Source organism: Ornithorhynchus anatinus, chromosome 1 (assembly GCF_004115215.2).
Source record: "Ornithorhynchus anatinus isolate Pmale09 chromosome 1, mOrnAna1.pri.v4, whole genome shotgun sequence".
Taxonomy (NCBI): Eukaryota; Metazoa; Chordata; class Mammalia; order Monotremata; family Ornithorhynchidae; genus Ornithorhynchus; species Ornithorhynchus anatinus.
The window spans coordinates 164,422,974-164,450,815 of record NC_041728.1 but is presented as its reverse complement, the minus strand read 5'-3'; the positions used below and the strand labels follow the sequence as shown (position 1 = coordinate 164,450,815).

The following is a 27,842-nucleotide window of genomic DNA, read 5'->3' as shown; positions in this document are numbered from 1 at the left end:
CCCGGCCCGGCCCGGCCTCCTCCTCCCCCTCCCCTCGGCCCCCTCCCAAACAACGGCCCCGACGCGCCTCAGGTAAACCGCCCCGACACACCGACGGACGGGCGGACGGGCGGGCGGACGGGCGGGCGGGCTTCGTCCGCGCACATACAGCCATGCGATTGAAGGCCTCCGAGGGGCGCGGGAGGGAAGGCCGGCTGAGGAAGACGACGGGCGCGCAGGCTGGGAAGGCCTCTTGGAGGAGGAGGAGGAGGAGGGGGGCCCTTACCCCGGGCACGGCACTGGGCCGAGCGCTTGGAAGGGGAGAAGACCTTCGTGTTGGCCCTCTCCCCAGCGCTTAGTGCAATGTTGGGCTCCGCAGATAGGACTGGCCGAGGACGGGCCTCGTCCTGTCACTCATTCATTCATTCAATAGTATTTATTGAGCGCTTACTATGTGCAGGGCACTGTCCTGTCTGGCGAGCCCTTACCCTGTGCGCAGCACTGTGCTGAGCGCTTGGAGGGGGAGAAGACCTTCGTGTTGGCCCTCTCCCCAGCGCTTCGTGCAGTGTTGGGCTCCGCAGATAGGACTGGCCGAGGACAGGCCGTGGCCAACCAAAGCCCAGGCCCAAGCCTCCACCTGTCACTCATTGCATCCTGTCTGGCGAGCCCTTTCCGTGCGCACAGCGCTGTGCTAAGCGCTTGGGGGAGGACGACAGCCAGCAGACACGTCCCCCGCCCACGGCGAGGTGACCCAGCCCGCTCACCCGTGGCCCCGCCGAAGGACGGACCCAGGAGGAGGCTCCGGGGGAAGAAATTGCAAGCTGATTCGGTCAGTCGGGCCCCTCGGGCGCTTACCGGGTGCCAGCACTGGACTAAGCGCTGGGGAGAGGACACTAGAACAACAGTCATTTAATAATAATAATAATAATGATGGCATTGGTTGAGCGCCTACCACGTGCGCAGCGCTGGACTACGCTGGGAAGAGACACTAGAACAACATTCAATCACATTTATTAATAATAATAATAATGATGGCATTCGTTTAGCGCTTGCTACGTGCACAGCGCTGGACTAAGTGCTGGGGAGGGGACACTAGAACAGCCCTCATTCATTCAATCATATTTATTAATAATGATGCCATTTGTTAAGCGTTTAACTGTATGCACAGCACTGGACTAAGCGCTGCGGAGAGGACACTAGAACAACATTAATTCATTCATTTAATCGCATTTAATAATGATAATGATGGCATTTGTTAAGCGCTTACTTCGTGCACAGCGCTGGACCCCGCTGGGAAGAGGACACTAGAACAACATTCATTCAATCACATTTATTATTAATAATAATTAATGATGGCATTCGTTTAGCGCTTGCTACGTGCACAGCACTGGACTAAGCACTGGGAAGAGGACACTAGAGCAACCTTCATTCATTCAATCATATTTATTAATTATAATGATGCCATTTGTTAAGCGTTTACTGTGTGCGCAGCACTGGACTAAGCGCTGGGGAGAGGACACTAGAATGACATTAATTCATTCATTTAATTGCATTTAATAATGATGATAATGATGGCATTTGTTAAGCGCTTACTTCGTGCACAGCGCTGGACTAAGCGCTGGGAAAAGGGCATTAGAACAACATTCATTCACTCAATCACATTAATAACAATAATAATAATAATAGTAATGAGGGCATTTCTTAAGCGCTTACTACGTGCACAGCACTGGACTAAGCTCTGGGGAGAGGACACTAGAACAACCTTTCATTCAGTTGTATTTATTAATAATAATGATGATGGCATTTGTTAAGCGCTTATTATGTGCACAGCACTGGATTAAGCACTAGGGAGAGAACACTAGAACAACATTCATTCATTCGCTAGCATTTAATAGTAATGATGATGATGGCATTTGTTAAGCGCTTACTATGTGCACAGCGCTGGGGAGAGGACACTAGAACAGCATTCATTCATTCAGTCATATATATTAATAATAATAATGATGGCATTGCTTAAGCGCTTACTATGTACACAGCACTGGACTGGACTAAGCGCTGTGGAGAAGACACTAGAACAACCTTCATTCAATCATATTTATTAATAATAATAATAATAATACTGATGGCATTTCTTAAGCCTTTACTGTGTGGACAGCACTGGACTGGGGAGAGGACACTAGAACAACCATTCACTCATTTGTATTTATTAATAATAATAATGGCATTTAAGCACTTACTATGTGCACAGCACTGGACTGAACGCCGAGGAGAGGACACTAGAACAAACTTCATTCAGTCGTATTTAATAATGATGATGGCATTGGTTAAGCGCTTACTAGGTGCATAGCACTGTTCTAAGCGCTGGAGAGGGTACAAGGTGAACAGGTTGTCCCACGTGGAGGGTCACAGTCTTCATCCCCATTTTACAGATGAGGTAACTGAGGCAGCACGGAGAAGCGAAGTGACTTGCCCAAAGTCACACAGCTGACCAGCGGCGGAGCCGGGATTAGAACCCACGACCTCTGACTCCCAAGCCCGGGCTCCAGTATTAAGTACTTACTGGGCGCAGAGCACTGCGCCAAGCTGTGGGGAAAGACTGTCATCGTCGTCCCGCCTTAGACTGCAAGCCCGTTGTGGGCAGAGACGATCCCCGTCTCTCTCTTTTGCTGTATTGTCCTCTTCCAAGGGCTTAGTACAATTAAGAGAAGCAGCGTGGCTCAGTGGAAAGAGCCCGGGCTCAGGGGTCATGGGTTCGAATCCCCGCTCCGCCCCCTGTCAGCTGTGTGACTGTGGGCAAGTCACTTCTCGGTGCCTCAGTTCCCTCATCTCTAAGATGGGGATGAAGACGGTAAGCCTCCCATGGGACAACCTGATTACCCCGGATCTACCCCGGCGCTTAGAACGGTGCTCGGCACATAGTAAGCGCTTAACAAATACCAGCATTATCATTATTATTACAGTGTTCTGCGCATAGAAAGCGCTCAATAAATATGTCTGAATGAATACAGCAGTCAAGAATAACAGCTCCTGTCCACCATGAGCTCACAGACTGTGAGCCCGTCATTGGGCAGGGATTGTATCTGTTGCCGCATTGTACATTCCCAGCGCTTAGTACAGTGCCCTGCACATAGTAAGCGCTCAATAAATGCGATTGAATGAACACCTCCAGGTTTATTCCTCCATCTTCCCCACCTTCCGAGCCTTATGGAAGGCCCATCTCCTCCAAGAAGCCTTCCCTGACTAAGCCCTGCTTTCCTCTTCTCCCACTCCCTTCTGCCTCACCCTGACTTGCTCCCTTTAGAGAAGCAGCGTGGCTCAGTGGAAAGAGCCCGGGCTTGGGAGTCAGAGGTCATGGGTTCGAATCCCGGCTCTGCCACTTGTCAACTGGGTGACTGTGGGCAAGTCCCTTAACTTCTCTGGGCCTCAGGTACCTCATCTGTAAAATGGGGATGAAGACCGTGAGCCTCACGTGGGACGACCTGATGACCCTGTATCTCCCCCAGCGCTTAAGACAGTGCTCTGCACATAGTAAGCGCTTAACAAATACCAACATTATCATTCACTCGGCCTCATCCCAAAACACTTATGTTTTCTGTCATTCTGTCAATAAATATGTCATTTATTTAGATTCATATCCGTCTCTCCGCCCCTGTAGCCTGTAAGCCCGTTACGGGCAGGAGGATGTGTCTGCTTATTGTATCGTGCTCTCCCAAGCGCTTAGTACAGCTCTGAGCACACGGTAAGCGCTCAGTAAATACCGTCGAGTGACTGAATATTCCATGAGCCGAGCGGTCTAATGATGTTGCTATTTGTTTAAGCGCTGACTATGTGCAGAGCACTGTTCTAAGCGCTGGGGCAGATACAGGGTCATCAGGTGAGGCTCACAGGTAATCCCCATTTTACAGATGAGGTCACCGAGGCACAGAGAAGTCAAGTGACTGGCCCACAGTCACACAGCTACCTGCCCAAGCTTTCTTTCCTCGTAAAAACCGTGCTCTCTCAGCGTTCTCGGATCGCGGCCCGAGGAATCGCGCGGCCACGAACGCCGTTATAGGGGTCGCGACTTTTCGCGTCCTCGGGGTAGAGAGCGTCTCGGGTTCTCTTTTCAGGTTTTGATGCCGCGCTAGCCTCGTTCCCATACCAGGATGGCCAAACTCTCCGACGCCCCTCTGTCCTTATCCGACTGCCAGTGCCAGATATGTACGGAAATCCTCATAGAACCGGTCACCCTGCCCTGTAACCACACGCTCTGCAGATCGTGTTTCCAGTTAACGGTGGAGAAGGCCAATCTGTACTGCCCGTTCTGTCGCCGGCGGGTCTCTACCTGGGCCCGCTACCACGCCCGCAGTAACACGCTGATCGACTCGGAGCTCTGGGAGAGGATTCAGAAGAACTATCCCGAGGAATGCCGAAGGAGAGCCAGCGGGCAGGAAACACAGCCGGAAGGTGAGTGGAAAGCTGGACCCGTCCTCCCTTAAAACGACAATCCACAGCGACCGAACGAGGGCCGGTACCCGTCCGAGTCGTTATTTAGACCTCGAGGATTGGTCTCGGGCAGGTTCGGTTTTCACCCGGAGCCAGGGTTGACGGAGACGATCTTGGCGTGATGTCGCAGAATTGGCCGAGCCCGGTCACTGGGTTAAAAAGTTGGACTCTGCCGGGTTTGTTTTGTAAGCCGAGGGGCCGGGCGGAGCTTTTCAAGAGCGCTGTTGTCGTTCTTTCGACCGGGAGACTGACTACCTCAGAGGTATTTTCTCCGGTATGGTAAAGTGAAATACGTGGGTCATAATAATGCCAAATGGGCGATAAGAAAATAGTAAGTCTAGTATAGGAGTGCTTGCTGTGGACCAGCACCGTACTAGGCTCTGGCATAGTCCTGTATTATATTCTCACTTAGCTCTGATGTGAAGAAATCCAGATAATGGCTTTATTATTCAATTCGCCACGAGAAGCAGCGTGGCTCTGTGGAAAGAGCACGGGCTTTGGAGTCGGAGGTCACGGGTTCGAATCCCGGCTCGGCCACTTGGCAGCTGCGCGACTTTGGGCAAGTCGCTTCACTTCTCCGTGCCTCAGTGACCTCATCTGTAAAATGGGGATGCAGACCGTGAGCCCCACGTGGGACAACCCGATTCCCCTGTGTCTACCCCAGCGCTTAGAACAGGGCTCGGCACATAGTAAGCGCTTAACAGATACCAACATTATTATTATTATGATTTGGTCGATCGTGTTTATGGACCGCCTACTGCGTGCAAAGCACTGTACTAAGTCTCTGGGAGAGTACAATGCTTTATTACTAATACGAGCCCACAATGCTTTATTACTAACGCATCTTCTGGGATCCCCGCCAGTCTCACAAATACGCGGCTAATGAGAAAATTCTAAATCATTTAAGACGAGCATATTTTCTCTCTCGGTCTGAAACAGTTGATTCACGTCAGCCCGAACGAAGGTTAAGCAAACCCGGAGAATTGAGGCAGGAATATGAAGAGGAGATCAGCAAGGTAGGTCCCAAATCGATCATTTTTCTAGCCAATAGAAAAATAAAAAAGAGCCAGTTTGTCGTACTGACCACGTGGGAGGTAGTCTTGCAAGGGAGCCAGAGACTAAAATAAATTACAGGTAAGGGGAAGCAGCGGAGTTTGAGGGTAGGTGCGTGCGTGCTACTGGGAGAGGGGGCGAGGAGGCGGTTAGGAGATTTGGAAGTGCTGAAGTGACGGTAGTGAGTTGAGGATTTGAGAGATTAATCAGAGGAGACCTCCTGGAAATTAGGGAGAGCTCCGAAAGCGGGGAGAGTAATGGACTGCCAGGTGGGAAGGGGATTGGAAGTTGCAGGAAGGAAGGGGGACGTCAGCAAGAGGTCAGTGCTTGAGCTGGGTTGTAGTGGGAGAAGAGGGAGAATAAATAGGGGGGAGAGAGTTGAATGAGCGCCTTAAAGCTGATGGTCGGGACTCTCTGCCTGGGCAGACCGTTGGAGGATTTAGAGGAGCGGGCAGGGGCACACAAGATAATGTTTTAGAAAAATGATCTGGTCAGGAAAGTGAGGTGCGGACTGGAGAAGAGACAGAGACAAGAGGCAGCGAGATCTGCGTCGAGACAAGTCGGGATCCCCACGTTCTTGAACCAGCGTGATGGCAGGTGGCATGGAGATTTAAAAAAAAACCAAACACGTGGATCCAAGTAAATAAGAGGCAGGGAGCTGGCTTGGAAACCAGTGGTCAGGAATTATACAGAGAGAAACGAGGGACTGTCGGAGCCTTTTTTGAGAAATGAAGAAATCCGTGCCAGATTCCTTTTTTTAGAGAGATGATTCTGGCCACAGACCGGAAAGGGAAAATGCAGAAAATAGGTAGACCAGTGAGGAGGCTGATTTGAATACTCTGCAGTCAGGATGTGACGAGTACCTTTATCACGACGGGTGCTGTTTAGGGAATGGAGGAAGGAGCAGATCCTGAAAACGTCAAAACCCACAGGATAAACTGACACGCTGAATGTGAGGGTTAAAAGAAAGGGGAAGCAAGGGCTACCTAAGCGGCGAGAGAAGCACTGTGGCCTAGTGGAAGGAGCGTGGGTCTGGGAGTCAGAAGGATCTCGGTTTTAATTCCGGTTCCACCGCCTGTCTGCTGCGTGACCCTGGGCAAGTCACTCTGCTTCTCTTTGTCGCGGTGCCTTCGGTAAAATGGGGATCGAGACTGTGAGCCCCTCGTGGGACATGGAGTGTGTACAGCCTGAATTTTTTTTACCTACCCCAGCGATTAGTACAGTGCCTAGCAACCAATAAGTGCTTAACGAAAATCTTTTTTTTTTTTAAAGAAAAAAGAGCTATTTCCCTTTTTTGTGAGAAAAAGTCTTTTCCTCACCACCTCCGCGACCATAATATAGGGGTCAGAAACAGCGCCTCGCCCCTCTGCTAAAAAGCCCAGCTGACTTTCTGCGCTTAACCAAGACAGGAGTGTCCTGGAGTATGTGTGCCTTTGTCTCTCCGTTCAGTTTGGGAGTCAGAGGACGTGGGTTCTAATCCCGGCTCCGCCACTTGTCTGCTGTGTGACCTTGGGCAAGCCACTTCACTTCTCTGTGCCTCAGTTACCTCATCTGAAGACTTTGAGCCCCACGTGGGGCAACCTGATTACCTTGTATCTACCCCAGCGCTTGAAAGAGTGCTTGGCCCATAGTAAGCGCTTCAAAGGGGCCGTTATTATGATTATTAAAAGGAAGAAGGGGGTGTAAAAGCTCCATCGGGCCATTTGTAACCCTGGCAGTACATCAGGAGCAGGGGCCCGTGAGCCACAGAGGAATACCCTTGGTAAGGCCTGAAAAAGTTGATTGCAGCCTTCCACAAGCGGCCCCGGAAGTCTCAGCCAGCCCATGGAATTGTGGCTGGACCTCAGATGGAGGAAAGAAGAATATATCGCTTCACCGGAGGAGCAGCGTGGCTTAGGGGAAAGAGCACGGACCTGGGTTCTGATCTCGGCCCTGCCACTTGCCTGCTCTGTGACCTTGGGCAACTACTCCGTTCCCCCGGTTTCCTCATCTGTAAAATGGGGATTCCATTCCTGTCTTCCCTCCTACTTAGACTGTAAACCCCGTGTTGGACAGGAACTGCGTCCTACCTGAGTAACCTGCATCCACCCCAGCATTAAGGATGGTGCTTTTCATATAATAATAATAATTTGGTATTTGTTAAGCGCTTACTATGTGCCAAGCACCGTGAGCATTTAACACATGCCACAAGAATAACAATCACAAGCCCAACTCGAGGAAGGCACTAAGTAGCAATTCAAAATACAGTCTCATTTCATGCAAGCGGGGAGGCTCCAGCTGCTCACCACAAACCAAAGACTGAACTGGTGGCTGAGCACAACCCAAGGTGTCTCGGCACTCTCCCTTCCCTAGTCCTGCCCACTCCCTGGCAGTGCCACCTGCACCAAGGCCCCCCCCCCCCCCCAATTCCCAGCTGTGGCCAGGTCTGGAAGCTACTCCATTTTTATTTTTTTTTTTAATGTTTATTTGCTAAGCGCTTACCATGTGCCAGGCACTGTACTAAGCGATGGGAGAGGTAATAATAATAATGTTGGTATTTGTTAAGCGCTTACTCTGTGCAGAGCACTGTTGTAAGCGCTGGGGGAGATACAGGGTCATCAGGTTGTCCCACGTGAGGCTGAGGTAACTGAGGCCCAGAGAAGTGAAGTGACTTGCCCAGCTGACAAGGGGCAGAGCCGGGAGTCGAACCCATGACCTCTGACTCCGAAGCCCGGGCTCTTTCCACTGAGCCACGCTGCTTCCCAGCTACAAGCTGATCAGGTTGGACAGAGTCCATGCTCCCACATGGGGCTCGCGGTCTTAGTCCCCATTTTACCGATGAGGAAACTACGGCACAGAGATGTTAAGTGATTCGTCCAAAGTCACCCGGCAGACAAGTGGCGGAGCCGGGATTAGAATCCCAGACCTGTGCTGTATCCGGTAGGGGACACTGCTTCCTCCGGAAAACTGTCGTAGTTGTTATTATTATAATTATTATAACTGGCCACCATCCTCTAACCCATGTCCTCCCTCTGGCCTGGAGCCCCCTCCCCACTCAAATCCAACAGACAGTTACTCTCCCCGACCCTACTGAAAGCCCATCTCCTCCAAGAGGCCTTCCCTGACTAAGCCCCACTTTTCCTCATCTCCCACTCCCTCCTGTGTCGCCGACTTCCTCCCTTTCCTCCTCCCCCACCGCCCTTTTGTATATATCTGTCATTTTATTTATCTGTATTGATGTCTGTCCCTCCCCCGCCCCCCAACTATAATCTCTTTGTGGGCAGGGAATGTGACTCTTCTTGTATCTCTGCCAAGCGCTCAGCACAGTGCCCTGCACACAAGCGCTCAATAAATACGATTGAATGAACGAATGATATAATAATAGTGGTTTCCTTATTATGTGCCAAGCACTGTACTAAGCCCTGGGGTGGGGAGAAGATAATCAGGTCCCACCTGGGGCTAATCACAGAAAGAGAAGGGAGACCGGGGATTGGAAAATCCCATTTTACAGATGAGGTGACAGGCACCGAGAAGTTACGCGACGTAATAACGAGGTCACCCGGGCGACAAGTGGCTTGAAGCGCTCACGATGTGCCAAGCGCTGTACTGAGTCCTGGGGTGTATATGCGATGATCAGGTCAGATCGTCCCCGTCTTCTGTGGGGCTCAGAGTCTGCGTACGAGGAAGATTGCGTCCCTCTTTCGCAGATCAGGAAACGGGGGCCAAGAGAAGTGACGTGATTTGACCAGGGGCCCACGGCTGGTGAGCGGCAGAGGCAGGATTAGTATCCAGGCTCTCGTTCATTTATTCAATAGTATTTACTGAGCGCTTACTGTGTACAGAGCACTGTACTGAGCACTCGGAATGTACAGTTTGGCAACAGATAGAGACAGTCCCTGCCCAACGACGGGCTCACAGTCTAATCGGGGGAGACAGACGGAAAAGAACAAGACAACTTAATCGCGATAAATAGAATCAAGGGGATGGACACCTCATTAACAAAATAAATAGGGTAATAAAAATATAGACAAATGAGCACAGTGCTGAGGGGAAGGGAGAAGGGGAGGAGCATAGAGGGCACTCCCAGCCCCAGTCATTCATTCAATAGTATTTGTTGAGCGCTTACTATGCGCAGAGCACTGTACTAAGCGCTTGGAATGGACAATTCGGCAACAGATAGAGACAGTCCCTGCCCATGCTCTTCCCACTAGGCCACACGGCCTCTCGGCCTTAGATGAGCATTCAAGTACTGTCGTCTTGATCACCCTCTACATACACGCAGCAGTTTCCTCTGAGGCTGCATTGCTCTATAATAAGGGAATACTAATAGCAATGATATAATAAAAACCCTTATTCTCTGTCATTTTTTTCTTGTCACATGGTATTTGTTAAGCGCTTACGTTATGCCAGGCACGGTACTAAGCACTGGTGTAGATACCGGCTAATCGGGTTGGACACGGTCCCTGTCCCACACGTGGGGCTCCTAGTCTTAATCCCCATTTTACCGATGAGGGAACTGAGGCACAGAGAAGTCTAATTGACATTCCCAAGGTCACACAGCAGACGAGTGGCGGAGCCAGGATTAGAACCCAGGTCCTTCTGACTCCCAGGCCCGTGTTCCGTCCACTAGGCCAAGCTGCCTCTTCAAAGATATGTATGTGGAAGAACTGCTCCCGCTGGACTCAGAACAGGGCCAGGTGTAGAGTTCAGGAGGAGGAGGATGATGGTATTTGCTAAGCGTTTACTGTGTGCCAAGCGCTGTTCTAAGCGCTGGGGAAGCTACAAGGTCCTCAGCTTGTCCCGCATGGAGCTCACAGTCTTAATCCTCACTTTCCAGATGAGGAAACTGAGGCACAGAGAAGCAAAGTGGCTTGCCCAAGGCCACCCAGCAGACAGGTGGTGGAGCCGGGATTAGAACCCACGTCCTCTGCCTCCCAGGCCTGGGCTCTTGCCACTGAGCCACGCTGCTTTGGGGAGGAGTCCCTGAGACCAGGCCTTAAACCTGGGAGAGCGAGACTCTCGGAACCACCCCTCCTTGGCGAGACGTGTGACGGGTGTAGAGGCAGCAGCGTGGCTCAGTGGAAAGAGCCCGGGCTTGGGAGTCAGAGGTCATGGGTTCGAATCCCAGCCCTGCCACTTGTCAGCTGTGTGACTGTGGGCGAGTCACTTCCCTTCTCTGGGCCTCAGTTCCCTCGTCTGTAAAATGGGGATGAAGACTGTGAGCCTCCCGTGGGACGACCTGATTACCCTGGATCTTCCCCAGCGCTTGGTACAGTGCTCGGCAAGACTGTAAGCCCGTCAAAGGGCAGGGACCGTCTCTATCTGTTCCCGATCTGTACATTCCAAGCGCTCAGTGCAGTGCTCTGCACATAGTAAGCGCCCAATAAATACTATTGAATGAATGAACAGTAAGCGCTTAGCAAATGCCAACATTATTAAGTCAGTGCTATGTATTGAGCGCTTACGGTGTGCCGAGCGCTGCGCTGAGCAGTTGTTGGAGTAGAATAGACATGACCCCTGCCCTTGAGGTGCTTACAGTCTAGCGGGGGTGACAGAGGTGAAAATAAATTACAGCTAGGGGAAGCAGCTGAGTATAAGAATACGGACACAAGGGCGGTGGGTATCCAAGTGCTTGGGCGGGGGGGGTCCCAAGGGAGGGCAGAGACGGTGGGGAGAAGAGAGGTTAATCAGGGCAGGTTTCCTGGATGTTGTCTTGTTTTTGTCCGTCTCTCTCCCCCGATTAGACTGTGAGCCCGGCATTGAGCAGGGATTGTCTCTATCTGTTGCCGCATTGTCCTTTCCAAGCGTTTAGTACAGTGCTCTGCAAAGGGTGAGCGCTCAATAAATACTGTTGAATGAATGGAGAAGGTGAAAAAGTCCTCGCTCTGAGAATTGGTTCGAGATCAATCGCACCGAGCGCCGACCCTGCGCAGAGCCTGTTCTGCGCGCTTGGGAGAATACAGTGCGCCCAAGTCGGTAGGCCCATCTGTGCAGGGAAGTCGAGGCAGGGTGCGCGCCGTTGCCTCCCCTCCCTCGGCACAGACTCCCTGCGTGGAGGTTGGTGGTTGGAGCTCTCTGGGGTCCACATCCCCCCCAAGGGGAAGCGAGTGGGCTCCGTTTGGAAACGAACGGGGGGTGAGGTTGCCCGCGGAGCGGCCAGCCTCTCGGGAAAGGGGCTCAGACCTCGGGTGTGGGGGTTCTGAGAAAGATCTCTCGCTGAGCCCGAGTCCCAAGAAGTCGTAGGGCTTTCGTCCCTTCACCTTTCCCCTTCCAGGTCTCTCTCTCGTCCGTGATGTTTTCTGCCTCTGCCCGGTAGCACTAGCCATTTCCTCCTTCAGAAGTTAATAATGTTAATAATGTTGGTATTCATTAAGCGCTTACTATGCGCAGAGCACTGTTCTAAGCGCTGGGGGAGATACAGGGTCATCGGGTCGTCCCACGTGAGGCTCGCAGTTAATCCCCGTTTTCCAGATGAGGGAACTGAGGCACAGAGAGGTGAAGTGACTCGCCCACAGTCACACAGCTGACGAGTGGCGGAGCCGGGAGCCGAACCCATGACCTCTGACGCCGAAGCCCAGGCTCTTTCCGCTGAGCCACGCTGCTTCCGCCCTGCAGATGACAGCTCTAGAGTCTGGGATTTTGAATCGGGAGACCCGCATTCTAATCCCCGCTCGACCACCAGCCCGCCGTCCCACCAGGAGCAGGTCGCCTACCCCCTCCGTGCCTCAGTTTCCTCACCTGAGGAATGCGGATAATAGTCCTTCTTAGATTGTGAGCCCGCAACAGGGCAGGGACTGATGTAATAATAATAATGATGTTGGTATTTGTTAAGCGCTTACTATGTGCAGAGCACCGTTCTAAGCGCCGGGGTAGATAGAGGGTCATCGGGTCGTCCCACGTGGGGCTCACAGTTAATCCTCATTTTACAGATGAGGTAACTGAGGCCCAGAGGAGTGAAGTGACTCGCCCACAGTCACACAGCTGACAGGTGGCAGAGCCGGGAGTCGAACTCATGACCTCTGACTCCCAAGCCCAGGCTCTTTCCGCCGAGCCACGCTGCTTCACTGTGTGATGATCTCGTATCTACCCCGATGCTGCGCGCAGCGCTCGGAGTTTAGGAAGCACTTAATAAACAGCGCGGTCGTCTTTGCCGCTGTTATCGACGGTCAGTAACATTCTGGCGGCCTGGATTCCGCCGTCGCTTCTCTAAGGTGGAGGCAGAGCGGCGAGCCTACGAAGAAGAGGAGAGAAAGGCCAGTGCAGAATACATTCGGAGACTCCTAAAAGAGGAGGAGGAGGAAGAACAAAGACAAGCGGAACAGAGGCGAAGGGAAATGGAGAAACAGTTGAAACAAGATGAAGAGATTGCACGTCAATTGAGCATCAACCTGGTGAGTCCCAGTGACGAAGCGAAACATTTTTCCGTATCGGGCCTCAGTGGAGCGTCGTTTTCGCCTGAGGAAGTGAAGCGGCCAATCGGTGGTACTTCTTAAGCGCTCACCGTGCGCCGAGCACTGTATTAAGCAGGTCGGGGGAGGGAGGTACAGTACGTAAGAGTCGATCGACCTGTTCTCTGCCCACGAGGAGTTTACGGTCGAGAGGGGAAGACAGACATTAAAGAAATCGATTTATGGATATGGACAGAAGTGCGGCGGGGCTGAGGGGGAGGGGTGCTTAGAGAAGCGGCGCGGCTCAGTGGAAAGAGCCCGGGCTGGGGAGTCGGAGGTCGTGGGTTCACATCCCGGCTCTGCCGCTTGTCGGCTGGGTGACTCAGGGCAGGTCACTTCACTTCTCTGGGCCTCGGTGACCTCATCTGGAAAATGGGGATGAAGACCGTGAGCCCCACGGGGGACAACCTGAGCACCTTGGATCCTCCCCGGCTCTCAGAACGGTGCTTTGCACGTAGTCAGTGCTTGACAAACGTCATTATTATTATCAATAATAATAAAAGGTGCAAATCGAAGTTCAAGGGTAAAGCAGAAGGGAGGGGGAGAAGAGGAAATGAGGGCTTAGTTAGGGAGAGGCCCTGGAAGGAGAGAATTATCAAGCAACTGCACACAAACTAAGCTGGATTTTGAATTAAGCCTTCTCTTTCACGTGACTCACGGGTGAAATTTAAAGAGAGCTAAGAGAGTTAAATTCAAATTCTCGAAGGTGCATTATCCAAGAAGTCCCCCAATCCATGACCCTAATAATAATTGGAACACTGATTAACCTAAGTCAGTCGGTCAGTCGTATTTATTGAGCGCTTACTGTGCGGAGAGCACTGTACTAAGCGCTTGGGAGAGTACAGTATAACAGTACAACAGACCCATTCCCTGCCCGCAACAGGCTTACAGTCTAGGGCCGGGAAGACAGGAATAGAAATAAATAAATTAGAGCTATGTACATAAGTGCTGTGGGGCTGGGAGGGGGGATGAATAAAGGGAGCAAGTCAGGGAGACAAAGAAGGGAGCGGGAGAAGAGGAAAGGAGGGCGGAGTCAGGGAAGGCCTCTCCGAGGCCTGTTGGGACATTTGTGGTGTTCTATTCATTTATTCAGTAGTATTTATTGAGCGCTTACTATGTGCAGAGCACTGTACTAAGTGCTCGGCGTGTACAGTTCAGCAACAGATAGAGACAATCCCTGCCCATTGACGGGCTCACAGTCTAGCGTTGGGGTAGATAGGAGATATTCAGATGACCCACAATCCCTGCCCTAAACAGAATTTACAGACTAGGAGTCTTTCATAGGCAACTTATTCCCATTTTACAGATGAGGAAACTAAGGCAAGGGAAGCGACTTGCCCGAGGTCACCCAGGAGGGCATTGGCAGAGCTGGTATTAGAATCCAGGTCGCCGCGACTCCCGGTTACGTGCTCTATTCACTAAGCAGTGTGTTTCTTCAATCAAGTCCAGCAGATGTTTGGGGGCCAGAACTAGGATTTGCTTGTCTTCATCCCAGTGCTTAGAACAGTGCCTGGCACATGGTAAACGCTTAACAAATACTATTATTACTATTATTATTAGGATGGGCCTGCCCTTTGTAGGAAGTCCAAACATCCTCCCCGAGGAAGCCGTCCGCACAGGTCTGTCACTAGTTAGGGGAAAAGGGAGCCTCGGGATCGATCCTTCATCTCCTGTGTGACCTTGGGCAAGTTGGTATTTGCGAAGCACTTACTGTGTGCGGAGCACTGTTCTAAGCGCTGGGGTAGATACAGGGTCATCAGGTCGTCCCACGTGAGGCTCACAGTCTTCATCCCCATATTACAGATGAGGGAACTGAGGCGCAGAGAAGTGAAGTGACTCGCCCACAGTCACGCAGCTGACAGGTGGCAGAGCTGGGATTCGAACCCATGACCTCTGACTCCCAAGCCCGGGCTCTTTCCGCCGAGCCACAGGTCACTTCTCTGGGCCTCAGTTACCTCATCTGTAAAATGAGGATTAAGACCGTGAGCCCCAGGCAGGACAGGGAGTGTGTCCGACCCGATTTGCTCGTATCCACCCCAGCGCTTAGTAGAGTGCCTGGCACGTAGTAAGCGCTTACCAGATACCATTCATTCCGTCGTATTTATCGAGCGCTTACTGTGTGCGAAGCATTGTACTAAGCATTTGGGAGAGTACAGTATTGCAACAGACACACTCCTGCCCATAACGAGCTCACATCTAGAGGGGGGAAGCAGACATTAATATAAATAAATATACAGATATATGTGATGTGGGGATGGGAGGGAGGTTGAATGAAGGAGTAAGAGCAGCGCAGAAGGAAGTGGGAGAGGAAGGTTTAGTCAGGGAAGGTTTCTCGGAGGAGATGTGCCTTCAGTAAGGCTTTGAATACCACAATTATTATTATTATCTTCCCTGCCTCTCTGCTGTCCCGACCTCCCTGCCTCCCGCCCCCGGCAGGAGAAAATTAAAGATTCTGGGGACATTCCCTCGGACGTTTCGCCCAACATTTTTTTTTTTTAACATAACTCCCGGAGCCCAGTCCCCTTCTGGGGTCGGATCGAAGGGCAGCCAGACGAACCTTCGGGCTCCAACAGGGATTCGTGAAGGAGAAGAAGTGTTAGTTGCCCTTGGCATTCATCGTGTCCCTTAAGAACGCACACAGTCCAAGGGCCAGTTTGACCGCCGATGCCCCGAATTTTTCCTTCTGCCAATCCCCGAACTCCGGTCTCGCTCTCAGTCGGCCGAGTAGTCTAGTGGTTAGAGCCTGGCTTCTGGAGCCTGGAGACTTGGGTTCTCGCTGCCGGGCTTCCGTGGGGCGGTCGTTGCACCTCTGCGCTTCGGTTTCCCCGTCTGGAAAATGGGATTAGTTACCTCCTCTTAAGCTGTGAATCTTAGTCGGAAAGGGGACCGTGGCCGTTCCGGTTTATCCTGTGCCTTCCCCCGCACCTGGCCCGGAGTGAACCCTTAAGGAATGCAAGGTGCCGGGTAGATCACTTCTCTGTGCCTCATTCATTCAGTCGTATTTATTGAGCGCTTACTGTGTGCAGAGCACTCTGCTAAGCGCTTGGAATGTACAGTTCGGCCACGGATAGAGACAGACCCTGCCCTGCGACGGGCTTGCAATCTAAAAGACCCTTACCTCAGTTACCGCATATGTAAAAGCAGAGAAGCAGCGCGGCTCGGTGGAAAGAGCCCGGGCTTGGGAGTCAGAGGTCGTGGGTTCGAATTGCGGCTCTGCCGCTTGTCAGCTGTGTGACTGTGGGCGAGTCACTTCATTTCTCTGGGCCTCAGTGACCTCATCTGGAAAATGGGCATTCGGACTCTGAGCCCCACGGGGGACAACCTGATGACCTTGTATCGACCCCAGCGCTTAGAACAGTGTTCTGCACATAGTAAGCGCTTAACAAATACCGACATTAATTAACGTTAATTAAAATGAGGATTAGGACTGTTGAGCCCCACCTGGGCCGTGTCCAACCTGATTAGCTTCTGTCTACGCCAGTGCTTAGTACACTGCCTGGCCCATAGTAAGCACTTAACAGACACGATAAAAAAGCGCAAGAACTAATAATAGCCCTGCAGCTGTTTTCGTACTAGACCGTTTTCGTCATGTTTTCCTGTGGAAGCAGCTTCATTTCTCCAACTGTTTTGGTGGTTCTTCCCTTTCTGTCTCCTAAAGGATATTGTAGTTTCTCCTCGCCAAGTTTCGTAGCCATTTTAGGAGTTTTTAGAGCCCTTTTTTTTAATGGCATTTGTTAAGCACTGGTGTAGACACAAGCTAATCAGGTTGGACCCAATCCATGTCCCACGTGGGGCTCCCGGTCTTAATCCCCGTCGTTACAGATGAGGTAACTGAGGCCCAGAGAAGCGACGTGACTTGCCCAAGGTCACAGGGCCGAAGACGTGTTGGAGCCGGGATTAGAACCCAGGTCCTCTGACTTCCACGCCTTGTGCTCTTTCCACGAGGCCACGCTGCTGCTTGGAGGCACTGCTGCCTTGTGTCCAGTTTGGCCTGTGGGCACAACAGTCCTAATAATGATAATAATAATGGTATTGGTTATGTGCCAGGCACTGTTCTAAGCACTGGGGTAGATACAAGATCATTGGACTGGACACAGTCCCTGTCCCACATAGTAATATCAATAATAATGATGGCATTTAAGCGCTTACAATGTGCCAAGCACTGTTCTGAGCACTTGGGGGAGATACAAGGTGATCAGGTTGTCCCACGTGGGGCTCACAGTCTTCATCCCCATCTTCCAGATGAGGTCACTGAGGCACAGAGCAGTGAAGCGACTAGCCCGAAGCCACCCAACTGACAAGCGGCAGAGCCGGGTTTAGAACCCACGACCTCTGACTCCCAAGCCCGGGCCGTTGCCACCGAGCCACGCTGCTTCTCGCAGGGCTCACGGTCTTCGTCCCCATTTTCCAGATGAGGGAACTGAGGCCCTGAGAAGGGAAGTGACCACAGCAGACAAGTGGCAGCGCCGGGATGAGAACCCACGACCTTCTGACTCCCAGACCTGGGCTCTCTCCTGTAGGCCATGCCACTTGTCACTGGGTGGGTCCCGGGGTGGGGGAGCAGGGCAGAGGGCCAGCTTGGCACCGCCTCATACACAGCCCACTCAAGTGAGAGACCGGAAGCAGTCGTTTGGGTGGTGATGCCAACCTCCTCGTCGTGCCTCAGTCTCGCTGCCAGCCCCTTGCCCACGTCCCGCCTCTGCCCTTGAACGCCCTCCCTCCTCCAATCTGACAGTGACCCTCTCCCCCTTCAAAGCCTCACTGAAGACCCACCTCCTCCAAGAGGCCTTCCCAGACTAACCCCCCCTTCCTCTTCTCCCACTCCCTTCTGCGTCGCCCCGATTGCTCCCTTCGTTCTTCCCCCCCCATCCCCACAGCGCTCAGGTACGTATCTGTCATTTATATTAATGTCCGTCGCCCCCCACCCCAGGCCGTGAGCTTGTCGTGGGCGGGGAATGTGTTGTATTGTCCTCTCCCAGTCGCTTAGTACGGTGCTCTGCACACGGTAAGCGCTCAATAAATACCATCGAATGAATGAACGAGTGGGCCGAGAAACCTAGGGAGGAGAGCTCTCTGCGTAGATGTAGCGATGGGGGGGGTCTCGGAGAGGGGAAACTGGGAAGAGGAGTGGCTGGAGGAGGCCCGGTAAGTCGTTTTGACGGTGGTGCTGTGAAACTAGTAATAATAACGGGCGGTATTTGTGAAGCACTCACTCTGCCCATCTACCCCAGGGCTTAGCTACAGTCTAAGCTGATCGGACAATCTCTCCCCCACACGGGGCTCCCAGTCTGAGGGAAGAGAACAGTGAGGAAACTGAGGCCCAGAGAAGTTAAGTGGAATTAGAACCCAGGTCTAATGTTGGTATTTGTTAAGCGCTTACTGTGTGCAGAGCACTGTTCTAAGCGCTGGGGTAGATCCAGGGTAATCAGGTTGTCCCGCGTGAGGCTCACAGTCTTCATCCCCATTTTGCAGAGGAGGGAACTGAGGCGCAGAGAAGTGAAGTGACTTGCCCACAGTCACACAGCTGACAAGTGGCAGGTCCGGGATTCGAACCCATGACCTCTGACTCCCAAGCCCAGCCTCTTTCTACTGAGCCACGCCGTCTCAACCCTCTCTTCCCCACTGGCTCCTGGCTCCCAGTGGAAAGTGGCTCTTTCCACTAGGCCGTGAGGGTTCTCACTCCCTCTCTTCCTCCTTGCCCCTCTCTAAAAAAAAGCCTTGCAAATGAACAAGAGTTGGTGAGAAGGAAGAATGGACAGCGATTCCAAGAAAGACAGAAAGGGAAGGAGGAGGAGAGGAACGTCATCTGGTTAAACAATGGGTATTTCTACGCATTCATATATAATAATCATAGTGATGGCGTTTGTTAAGCGCTTACTATGTGCCAAGCCCTGGGCTAGATACAAGGTAATCAGGTCGTCCCACTTGGGGCTCACGCTTCTTATTCCCCGTTTTACAGACGAGGTAACTGAGGCACAGAGAAGTTAAGTGACTTGCCTAAAGTCACGCAACAGAGAAGTGGCAGAGCTGGGATTTGAACCCACATCCTCTGTCTCCCAAGCCACTAGACCACACTGCTTCACGATGATTAAATTTGATCAAACCTGAAGAGCCTGGAATTAGGGTTTCGGTCGAAGCTCTTTGGGGATCGTCTCTGCATTCTCTTGCCCCTTTATTCCATTAGCTAATGGAGGACAAGGGCAAGAGAAGCAGTCTCGAGCTTAGAAAATTCTCTTCTAATTCATGATGATGTGTATGCGCAATTCCCTTTCTGTGCAGTTGCCAGGTTAAATTGCGATCCATAAAAACGAGATTAGTTCTATCTAGAATATTGTTAATTTATTTGGTGCTATTTCCCTGGATGGATTAGACCCGAACTGCAACTCTGTACTTACGGTCTAATCGATAAGACTGTAAGCCCGTCAGAGGGCGGGGACTGTCTCTATCTGTTACCGATTTGTCCATTCCAAGCGCTTGGTACAGTGCTCTGCACATAGTAAGCGCTCAATAAATACTATTGAATGAATGAATTCTCTTAGTTCCCTCAGGACTACCCAGAAGACAGCGACAGACTCAGAAGCCGGAACATCTTGAGATTAAAAATGCCGCTGAATCATTTCTGGGTTCTTATGATGCATTTGTGGGTAATTGTATAAAGCTGTCCTTACTGATTCCGTCTGTCCATTTTCTATTCTTGAAGAACAAGCCCAAGAATGAGGGAAGTGTCACGAGCTCTCCTTGGACTCCCAAACAAGCTGATCTGACTACACCGAAGGCTCGGAAGACAGGCAAGAACAAACCAAGCAGTGATGGAGACATTCAAAAGTAAGTCCGTCTGCGCGTTGTTTAGTACGTGCCTTAATTCTGTCCCGATTAGACTGCGAGTCCGTCATTGGGCAGGGATGGTCTCTATCTGTTGCCGAATTGTACGTTCCAAGCGCTTTGTACAGTGCTCTGCACCTGTTAAGCGCTCAGTAAATACTTTTGAATGAATTCTGTACGTAAACGGAGAAAAGGTGTGACCGACGTTCGTCTCCTTCTGCGGAAGAGAATGCAGCGCCTCTGCCGTGTCTGCATTCTCTTATCGGGTTGCGCTTTTAACCCGTGTGATATTCAAAGGACAAATAATCAGTACCGTGGGGAAGTAAAAAAGGGCTCTTGTTTTAATTTTTTAATCATCAGACTCCTGCTTTTCTTTTTCTCTCTGTCTCTGCCCCCTCCCCTCCTTTCCTTTCCTTTTTCTCTTTCTCTCTCTCTCTCTGTGTCTCTCCCTTTTAAGGGGAAAAAAGGATGGGTGGATCTGTTCTCCTGGAGAGGATGAAGGCAAGGTCACCCAGCAGTGGGGTTGTCACTGGTTGGATGCAGTCTTTCATTCTTTACCTCCAGCCCCACAGCTTTTCCCAGGGAGGTGGATAACCTGGCTCTTGCAGGGGGAAAACGGTGTGGAGGCGGGAAGCCCGGTCGTTGGCTCCTTTTCTTCCCTGCCCCCGTCCCCGCCAGCAGGTTGTGGTCCTCCCAGCCCCTGGTCTCCACCTACGGGGTTTCTCTTGCCTCCACCCAGCTCTGGGTCGAGCTTGAAAACACCTATTTCTTCAGGCCCGGGGTCAAGGCACCAACGCTTCTGCGGAGGGTGTCGGAGTTTACCCCGGTAAACCCCTCGGGGCCGATGGTGAACTGAGCTCCTCATCTTCCCTCCCAAGCCCTGTCCTCTCCCTGACTTCCCCGTCACCGTGGACGGCACCACAATCCTTCCCATCTGTCGGGCCCGTGACCTCGGTGTCATCTTTGACTCGGCTCTCTCGTTCACCCCACACATCCGATCCGTCGCCAAAACCTGCCGGTCTCACCTTTATAATATCGCCAAGATCCGCCCTCTCCTCTCCACTCAAACGGCTACCTTAATGTTACGGGCTCTCGTCATATCCCGGCTAGGCTACCGTGTCGGCCTTCTCTCCGATCTCCCTTCCTCCTCTCTCGCCCCGCTCCGGTCTATTCCTCGCTCCACTGCCCGGCTCATCTTCCCGCAGAAACGCTCTGGGCATGTCACTCCCCTTCTTAAAAACCTCCAGTGGTTGCCTAACGACCTCAACACAAAACAAAAACTCCTCACTCTAGGCTTCGAGGCCGTCCATCACCTCGCCCCCTCCTACCTCTCCTCCCTTCTCTCTTTCCACCGCCCACCCCGCACGCTCCGCTCCTCCGCCGCCCACCTCCTCGCCGTCCCCCGGTCTCGCCCGTCCCGCCGTCGACCCGCGGTCCCGGGACGCCCTCCCTCCTCACCTCTGCCAAACTGACTCTCTTCCCCTCTTCAAAACCGTACCTACAGCTCACCTCCTCCGAGAGGCCTTCCCAGACTGAGCTCCCCTTCTCCCCCTACTCCCTCTACCGCCCCCCTTCACCTCTCCGCAGCTGAACCCTCTTTTCCCCCCTTTCCCTCTGCTCCTCCCCCTCTCCCGTCCTCTCCCCTCAGCACTGTACTCATCTGCTCGACTGTATATATTTTCATCACCCTATTTATTTTGTTAATGAAATGTACATCGCCTCGATTCTATGTATTTGCTATTATTTTAATGAGACGTTCATCCCCTCGATTCTGTTTATCGCTATTGTTCTCGTGTGTCCGTCTCCCCCGATTAGACCGTGAGCCCGTCAAAGGGCAGGGACCGTCTCTATCTGTTACCCATTTGTCCATTCCAAGCGCTTAGTACGGTGCTCTGCACATAGTAAGCGGTCAATAAATACGATTGAATGAATGATGGTGATGGTAGTGGTGGGCGGGGGGGAAACGGCATGGTGTAGCGGAGAGAGCCCGCTCCCAGGAGTCAGAAGGTCATGGGTTCTAATCTCGGCTCCGCCACTCGTCTGCCGCGTGACCTCGGGCAAGTCACTTCGCTTCTCTGTGCCTCAGTTCCCTCCTCTGTAAAATGGGGATTAAGACTGGGAGCCCTAGGCGGGACCGGGACTGGGTCCAACCCGATCTGCTTGGATCCACCCCAGCGCTTAGTGCAGTCCCAGACACATAGTAAGCGCTTAACAAATACCACAGTCATTTTATTATCATTATTATTGGTGGTGATGGTGACAGCTCCGACATAGTACATTGGAGAGAGCGGTGGGACAGAAAGGTTAAGCTCCCTTCCGTCTCTCTCCACTCCGGTCCGTACTTCGCTCCGCCGCCCGGATCATTTTTCCACAAAAACGTTCAGGCCACGTCTCCCCGCTCCTCAGGAATCTCTAGTGGTCGTCCATCCACCTCCGCATCAAGCAGAGACTCCTTACCGTCGGCTTTAAAGCCCTCAGTCACCCTGCCCCCTTGTAGTAATGATGGTTTTTGTTAAGTGCTTGCTATATTCATTCATTCTTTCGATCGGTCGTATCTATTGAGCGCTTTCTGCGTGCAGAGCACTGTACTAAGCACTTGGAAAGTGCAATTCAGCAACAGAGACAATCCCCGCCCAACAGCGGGCTCACAGTCTAGAAGGGGGTAGACAGGCATCAAAACAAGTAGACAGGCATCAATAGCGGCAATCTAAATACATAGAATTATAGATCTGTGCACATCATTAATAATAATGTTGGTATTAAGCGCTTACTATGTGAAGAGCACTGTTCTAAGGGCTGGGGTAGATACAGGGTAATCAGGTTGTCCCACGTGAGGCTCTCAGTCTTCATCCCCGTTTTACAGATGAGGGAACTGAGGCCCAGAGAAGTGAAGTGACTTGCCCACAGGCACCCAGCTGACAAGTGGCAGAGCCGGGATTCGAACCCGTGACCTCCGACTCCCAAGCCTGGGCTCTTGCCACTGAACCACGCCGCTTCTCTAATAAATAAAAAATAATAAAATACAGAATAATATGTACATATATACACAAGTGCCGAGGGGCGGGGAGGGGGTAGAGCAGAGGGAGTGAATCGGGGCGATGGGACGGGAAGGAGGAAAAGGGGGGCTTAATCTAGGAAGGCCTCCTGGAGGGGGAGAGCTTTCAGTAGGGATACGTGCCAGGCACTGTACTAAGCGCTGGGGTGGACACGAGCAAATCGAGCCCCAGGCGGGGCTCACAGCCTCAGTGCCCATTTTACAGGTGAGGTGACTGAGGCACAGAGAAGTCGTGACTTGCCCAAGGTCGCACAGCAGGCAAGGGGCTGTAAGAACCGGAGAGAATGCGCCGACTCGAGGAAGGGACTTGCAGGGTTAGGAACGAAAAGCAAACCCCGTATTCCCCCTCCCCGAATCGGCCAACCTCAGGGAGCAGCAGACCCTTACCCTGAGGTATCCGTACCCTCCCTCTTAAATTCCGCAGAGGAGATGATCAAAACTCGAGCCACAACCCGGATGGTAACACCTCCTGCCGGGAAACGGGAAGCATTAACTAACTGATGGCATTTGTTAAGCGCTTACTATGTGCAGAGCACTGTTCTGAGCGCTGGGGTAGATCCAAGGTGATCAGGTTGTCCCACGTGGGGCTCACAGTCTTCATCCCCATTTTACAGATGGGGTAACCGAGGCACAGAGAAGTAAAGTGACTTGGCCGCAGTCACACGGCTGACAAGTGGCCGAGTCGGGGTTTGAACCCACGACCTCCGACTCCCAAGCCCGGGCTCTTTCCACTGAGCCACGCTACTTCCCGAAGCAATCGGACAACCTTAACTGTAACGCCTTAGTGCGGGTTCGCTGTCGATTCCGTCCGGCCTCTTTCTTCCAGTGAACTCGAGGGCTTTCCTCCGCAACCTTTCAGACTTTAATTTGTCGCCTTTGTTTTATCGAAAGGTATCTGTCGCCCAAATCCCAAAGTTCCTCTGTTCCGGCCTTGCAGTCTGATCCCGCAAAGGAAGGCACGAGTAGCTCCACGTCACAGGTACGTTATCCTCTCCTGGAACGTCTCACCAGCGACGGTATTGAGTGCCTGTCTCTTTATGCAGTCAATTAACGGTATTTATTGAGTGCTTCCTCCGTGCAGAGAGTCGTGCCGAGGATTTAGGAGAGTTCATTAGAGATGGTAGACCCTGATGCCTGCCCTTGAGGAGTTTACTATTCTAGTGGGAGAGCCAGACATTTAAAATAAATTACGGTTAGGGGGAGCAACAGATTATAAAGGGGCAGGGTGAAAATCAAAGTGCTTAGCAGGGAGAGATTTAAGCACCGAGGTGGCACAGAAGGGAGGGAGAATTGGGTGGGGAGATGAGAGGCCGATCGGGGAAGCCTTCCTGGAGGAAGCGAAACCAGCGTCCTCATCACTGGAGGGGAACGTACAGAAGAAGTCAAATAGGTGGGCTCTACCTTTTAAGAAATCTACACTCTGGCCAGGGGAGCGAAAGAGGCATAAGTTGGTCCCCCGATTAGGCCGTAAGCCCGTCAAAGGGCAGGGATTGTCACTATCCGTTACCGATTTGTTCATTCCAAGCGCTTAGTACAGTGCTCTGCTCATAGTAAGAGCTCAATAAGTACTACTGAATGAATGAATGGACATATGCTGATAAAAGCCTAAGAATAGGGAACGGATGACGAACACAAGTGACCGATGGGGTGCCGTGAGTGGGAAGACGATGAATACATGATGAGGTCGTATTTTAAAGAACTCTTAATGGGGGTGGGGAGGGGCACTTTTAAGAAGGTTGTGAATTAGGAAAACGTCAGACTCTAATGAAGGCAGTGTTCCCTAAAGAAATCTTAGCGTTTTCTTCTGTGATGCCAGGCCAGAGGCACGGATGCTGTTTTGCAGCCCCTGCTCCTGTGAAGAGAGGTTTGCATTTTGGAGTGGTGACTGAGAATTGGATTGGAATTTTAAGGGGAAAAAGAGACTGTGATTCAAGCCACTGAAGGAAGATGTTTCTTACGAGGAAAACCCTTCTATGTTTAGCGCGTCCATATCGAAAGAAGACAACCTCTAGTTCCCAGTGAAATCTGACCGAACCACATTCGATCGGTTGCACTGATACTGCCTTATCTTTGTTTCTGCAGGACCACGGCGGCGATAATACAGCTAGCCCAGGGTGGCAGGAAGAAGAGGAGGAAGAGGAGGAGGAGGAGGAGGAGGAGGAAGGAATGCCTACATTATCTCCACAAACGTTCCTCGGAGTTCAGGACAGAAACAGTACGGATTCTCCTGTAGACTCACCTATGCCTCAGTTACGTGCCTTTAGCGCGGCGGAGTGTCTCGAGGGAGAGCGTGAACGGATGCCAGGCCATCCCGGTCAGAGCCCGAGCACCGACGCGAAAGCCGAGGTGGGATCTCCTCCCGCGGGGGCGGCCGAGCCCGCTGCCGAAACGGACAACGGACCCACGCCGAGCCGTCCGGCGCGGACGAGGGCGCGCCGCCCCGGGGAGGCCGACAGCGGAGAGACGAGGCAGCCCGTCGCCAAGGACGCCTTGAAAAGAAAAGACCAGGGGTTGCCTCCCGGAACAGCCGACGACGTGCCTTCCTCTGGGAAGAAAAGGAAAACCTGCCCGGAAGCCGCCGCGGACCAAGAGGAAACACAGAGCAGCCTCGCCCGGAAACTGGTGGACTTAGAGCGCCTGCTGTTTGAGCGGCATAAGCAAGAGGAGGAGGATCGGTTACTGGCCTTGCAGCTGCAGAGAGAAGTGGATAGAGAGCAGCAGCTGAACAGGCAGAAAGGCTCTCCGGACGAATATCTCCTCCGCACCAAACCGCCCGCGTCTCGAGACGAACCGATGAACGGGCAGAGGAGTCGTTCCAGAGAAAGGGGCTCAAAGAGACAGAACGGAGCCGAGCACCAGAAGCCGTGGAGGGGCCCTAAGGATGAAAATTGGCAACCTCCTCCGAAGAGCCAGTTGAAACCGGGAGGGAAGGTGCCGGGTTCTGTGCGGAACAACCGTAACTTATCGAAAGATGCCCAGTCACTCCGGCCTTGCAACTCGCAAAAAAAAATATTTCAGATGTTTCAGAGATCTGCAAAGTGATGAGTAGGGAGTAAGGAGTAAATTTCCTGTTACAACGCTCTGTCCCGTGCCACTCCCAAGTCCTCTTTCCCGGCGGGATCGGTGGCGAGCGCTGCGTCTTCGCCATTCAAGGGACCCGACGGGATAGATGCGTCGACGGGGTTTGGGGGCCGGTCCGGGTCGGTCTCCGGCTTCCGGTGTGGGACGGTCCTGGTCTGAAAGTTGTCGTATTTCCCGGTCGGGTCCGTGGCCCTTCCCACCATCCTCTCCCGCTTGCGTAATCGGCTCACCCGGTCCCCGACCCGTGCTTAACTAAGGGAGAAGAGGAAAACGTATTTTTCCCCTTTCGCTTCTCCAAACGTCCAGTTGCACTTTAGCTTCACTCTTACTGCCACGAAATGTCCTGAACTACTTCCCACTCCCTTCCCATTATTCGTGAGAACCGTAAGTAATTCCAGAGCAGAGGGCCAATCAGTTGAGCCAGAATATTCTTTCTAGGTAAAAACTATTATTCCGGACAGCTTTGGCCAAATAACGTTATCGGTGGGATCCGGTCAGTGCTACGGGGCAAAGACCTTCAATGCACATGCGTGGGCTTACGTGTTGGAATATGGTTTTTCATTCTGAGGGAACACCCCGAGTTGAAATTCGAAAGGGTCGAACCGCAGGGCTCGCGTCTCCTCGAAACATCAAGAGGTTACCCTCGAGGTTCATTCGCGCTTATGAAACAGAGCCGAGTTTAATCGGAAACTTTAAATAAGAGGCAGATCCCCTCAAAAGTCCTGACCTTTAGTACACTGGCGTAGTCGGATGAGGGTTGAGAGAGCCTAGTAAGGGAAAAGCCGCTTGACGTCGCAAATCACTCGTGGTTTTACGGACGATGGAGCCTGGAGGTGGTGGAGTGGGGAAAGCCCGGAGTAAAACGCTCGAGACCTGGTTGATTAGCAGCAGAAAGATTCTTCCAACCAGTCCGTGGTTTACTCTCATTAACCCAGCTGCTGATTTCTTTTTCCTGTGACCTTTCAGACCACCTTCAGAAGCCAGCGGGTCAGTTACCGGTCTTGGGATTGTAAAGGCAGCCAGGAAAATGGAAAACCAACTTTCGAGCTGGGGAGAGCGAAGAGGGATGAGCAGTGGGAGGGGGAGAAAGAGAGAGAGGTTGCTAAGTAGCCTCTGATGCTTGCCTGGTTGTCTGGTTGTATTATCTGGGGAAGATTCAGTTTCGGTGTGGAAAGGCACCTCAAACGATGAGTTGGCTTTGTTTTTTTTTGTGTGTGTGTGTGTGTTTGCTGTATAAAAATTAAGTCTAAAATGAGACTGGAGCAGTGATATTAAGAAATCTTTACCCACGGCATGTTCCAGGTTTTGTTAAGTATTCCGTGTGTGATGGCACATTTAAGTAATAAAGTTAAATGTCAATCCAAGGTTAGATTATCGCTATATATTTGGAATAACCAGTTCCTAAAGTCCGATCGCAGAACGTGCAGTAAGTGATTAATATTTTCACTTCTTCCAGACCAGAAGCTCTGAAGCTCAAGTTGCTCCCAGTCCACAGTGGACAACTTTTTTTTCTGACTTTCCCTCCGTTCTGAGGTAACTGAGGCCCAGAGAGGTGAAGTGACTCGCCCACAGTCACACAGCTGACAAGTGGCGGAGCACGGATTTGAACCCATGACCTCTGACTCCCAAGCCCGGGCTCTTTCCACTGAGCCACACTGCTTTGGCACGTTCAGATCAGACATCATCCCTGTCCCAGAGTCTGCGGCAGAAAGAACAAAATAATGATAATGATCCTGGCATTTAAGGGCTTACTAGGTGCCAGGCACTGTACCGAGCGCTGGGGTGAATCCAAGCAAATGGGGTTGGACACGGTCCCTGTCCCACCTGGGGCTCACCGTCTCAATCCCCATTTTACAGCTGAGGTAACCGAGGCGCAGAGAAGGGAATTAGAACCCACGACCTTCCGACTGCCGGGTCTGCGCTCCGTCCATTAATACTAA

The 27,842-nt window shown here is 52.0% G+C and overlaps 1 protein-coding gene across 1 annotated transcript; it reads left to right on the top strand.

Moving 5' to 3' along the window:
* On the top strand, positions 1 to 27,266 carry RNF168 (ring finger protein 168). The gene is made up of 7 exons (XM_029058876.1): positions 1 to 72; positions 4,089 to 4,425; positions 5,404 to 5,480; positions 12,708 to 12,887; positions 19,645 to 19,769; positions 23,713 to 23,800; positions 24,904 to 27,266. Exons 2-7 carry the CDS (start codon positions 4,125 to 4,127, stop codon positions 25,861 to 25,863), a joined length of 1,731 nt encoding a protein of 576 aa, XP_028914709.1. The 5' UTR covers positions 1 to 72; positions 4,089 to 4,124; the 3' UTR covers positions 25,864 to 27,266.
* Positions 27,267 to 27,842: the final 576 nt, after the last annotated feature.

What these genes read in the sequence shown, in the direction of transcription:
- RNF168 (XM_029058876.1), top strand. Translation starts at nt 4,125, where the DNA reads ATGGCCAAACTCTCCGACGCCCCTCTGTCCTTATCCGACTGCCAGTGC. An exon ending in GTCAATTGAGCATCAACCTG is followed by an intron (nt 12,888 to 19,644) that starts GTGAGTCCCAGT and finishes CTATTCTTGAAG; the next exon opens with AACAAGCCCAAGAATGAGGG. An exon ending in AGTGATGGAGACATTCAAAA is followed by an intron (nt 19,770 to 23,712) that starts GTAAGTCCGTCT and finishes TTTTATCGAAAG; the next exon opens with GTATCTGTCGCCCAAATCCC.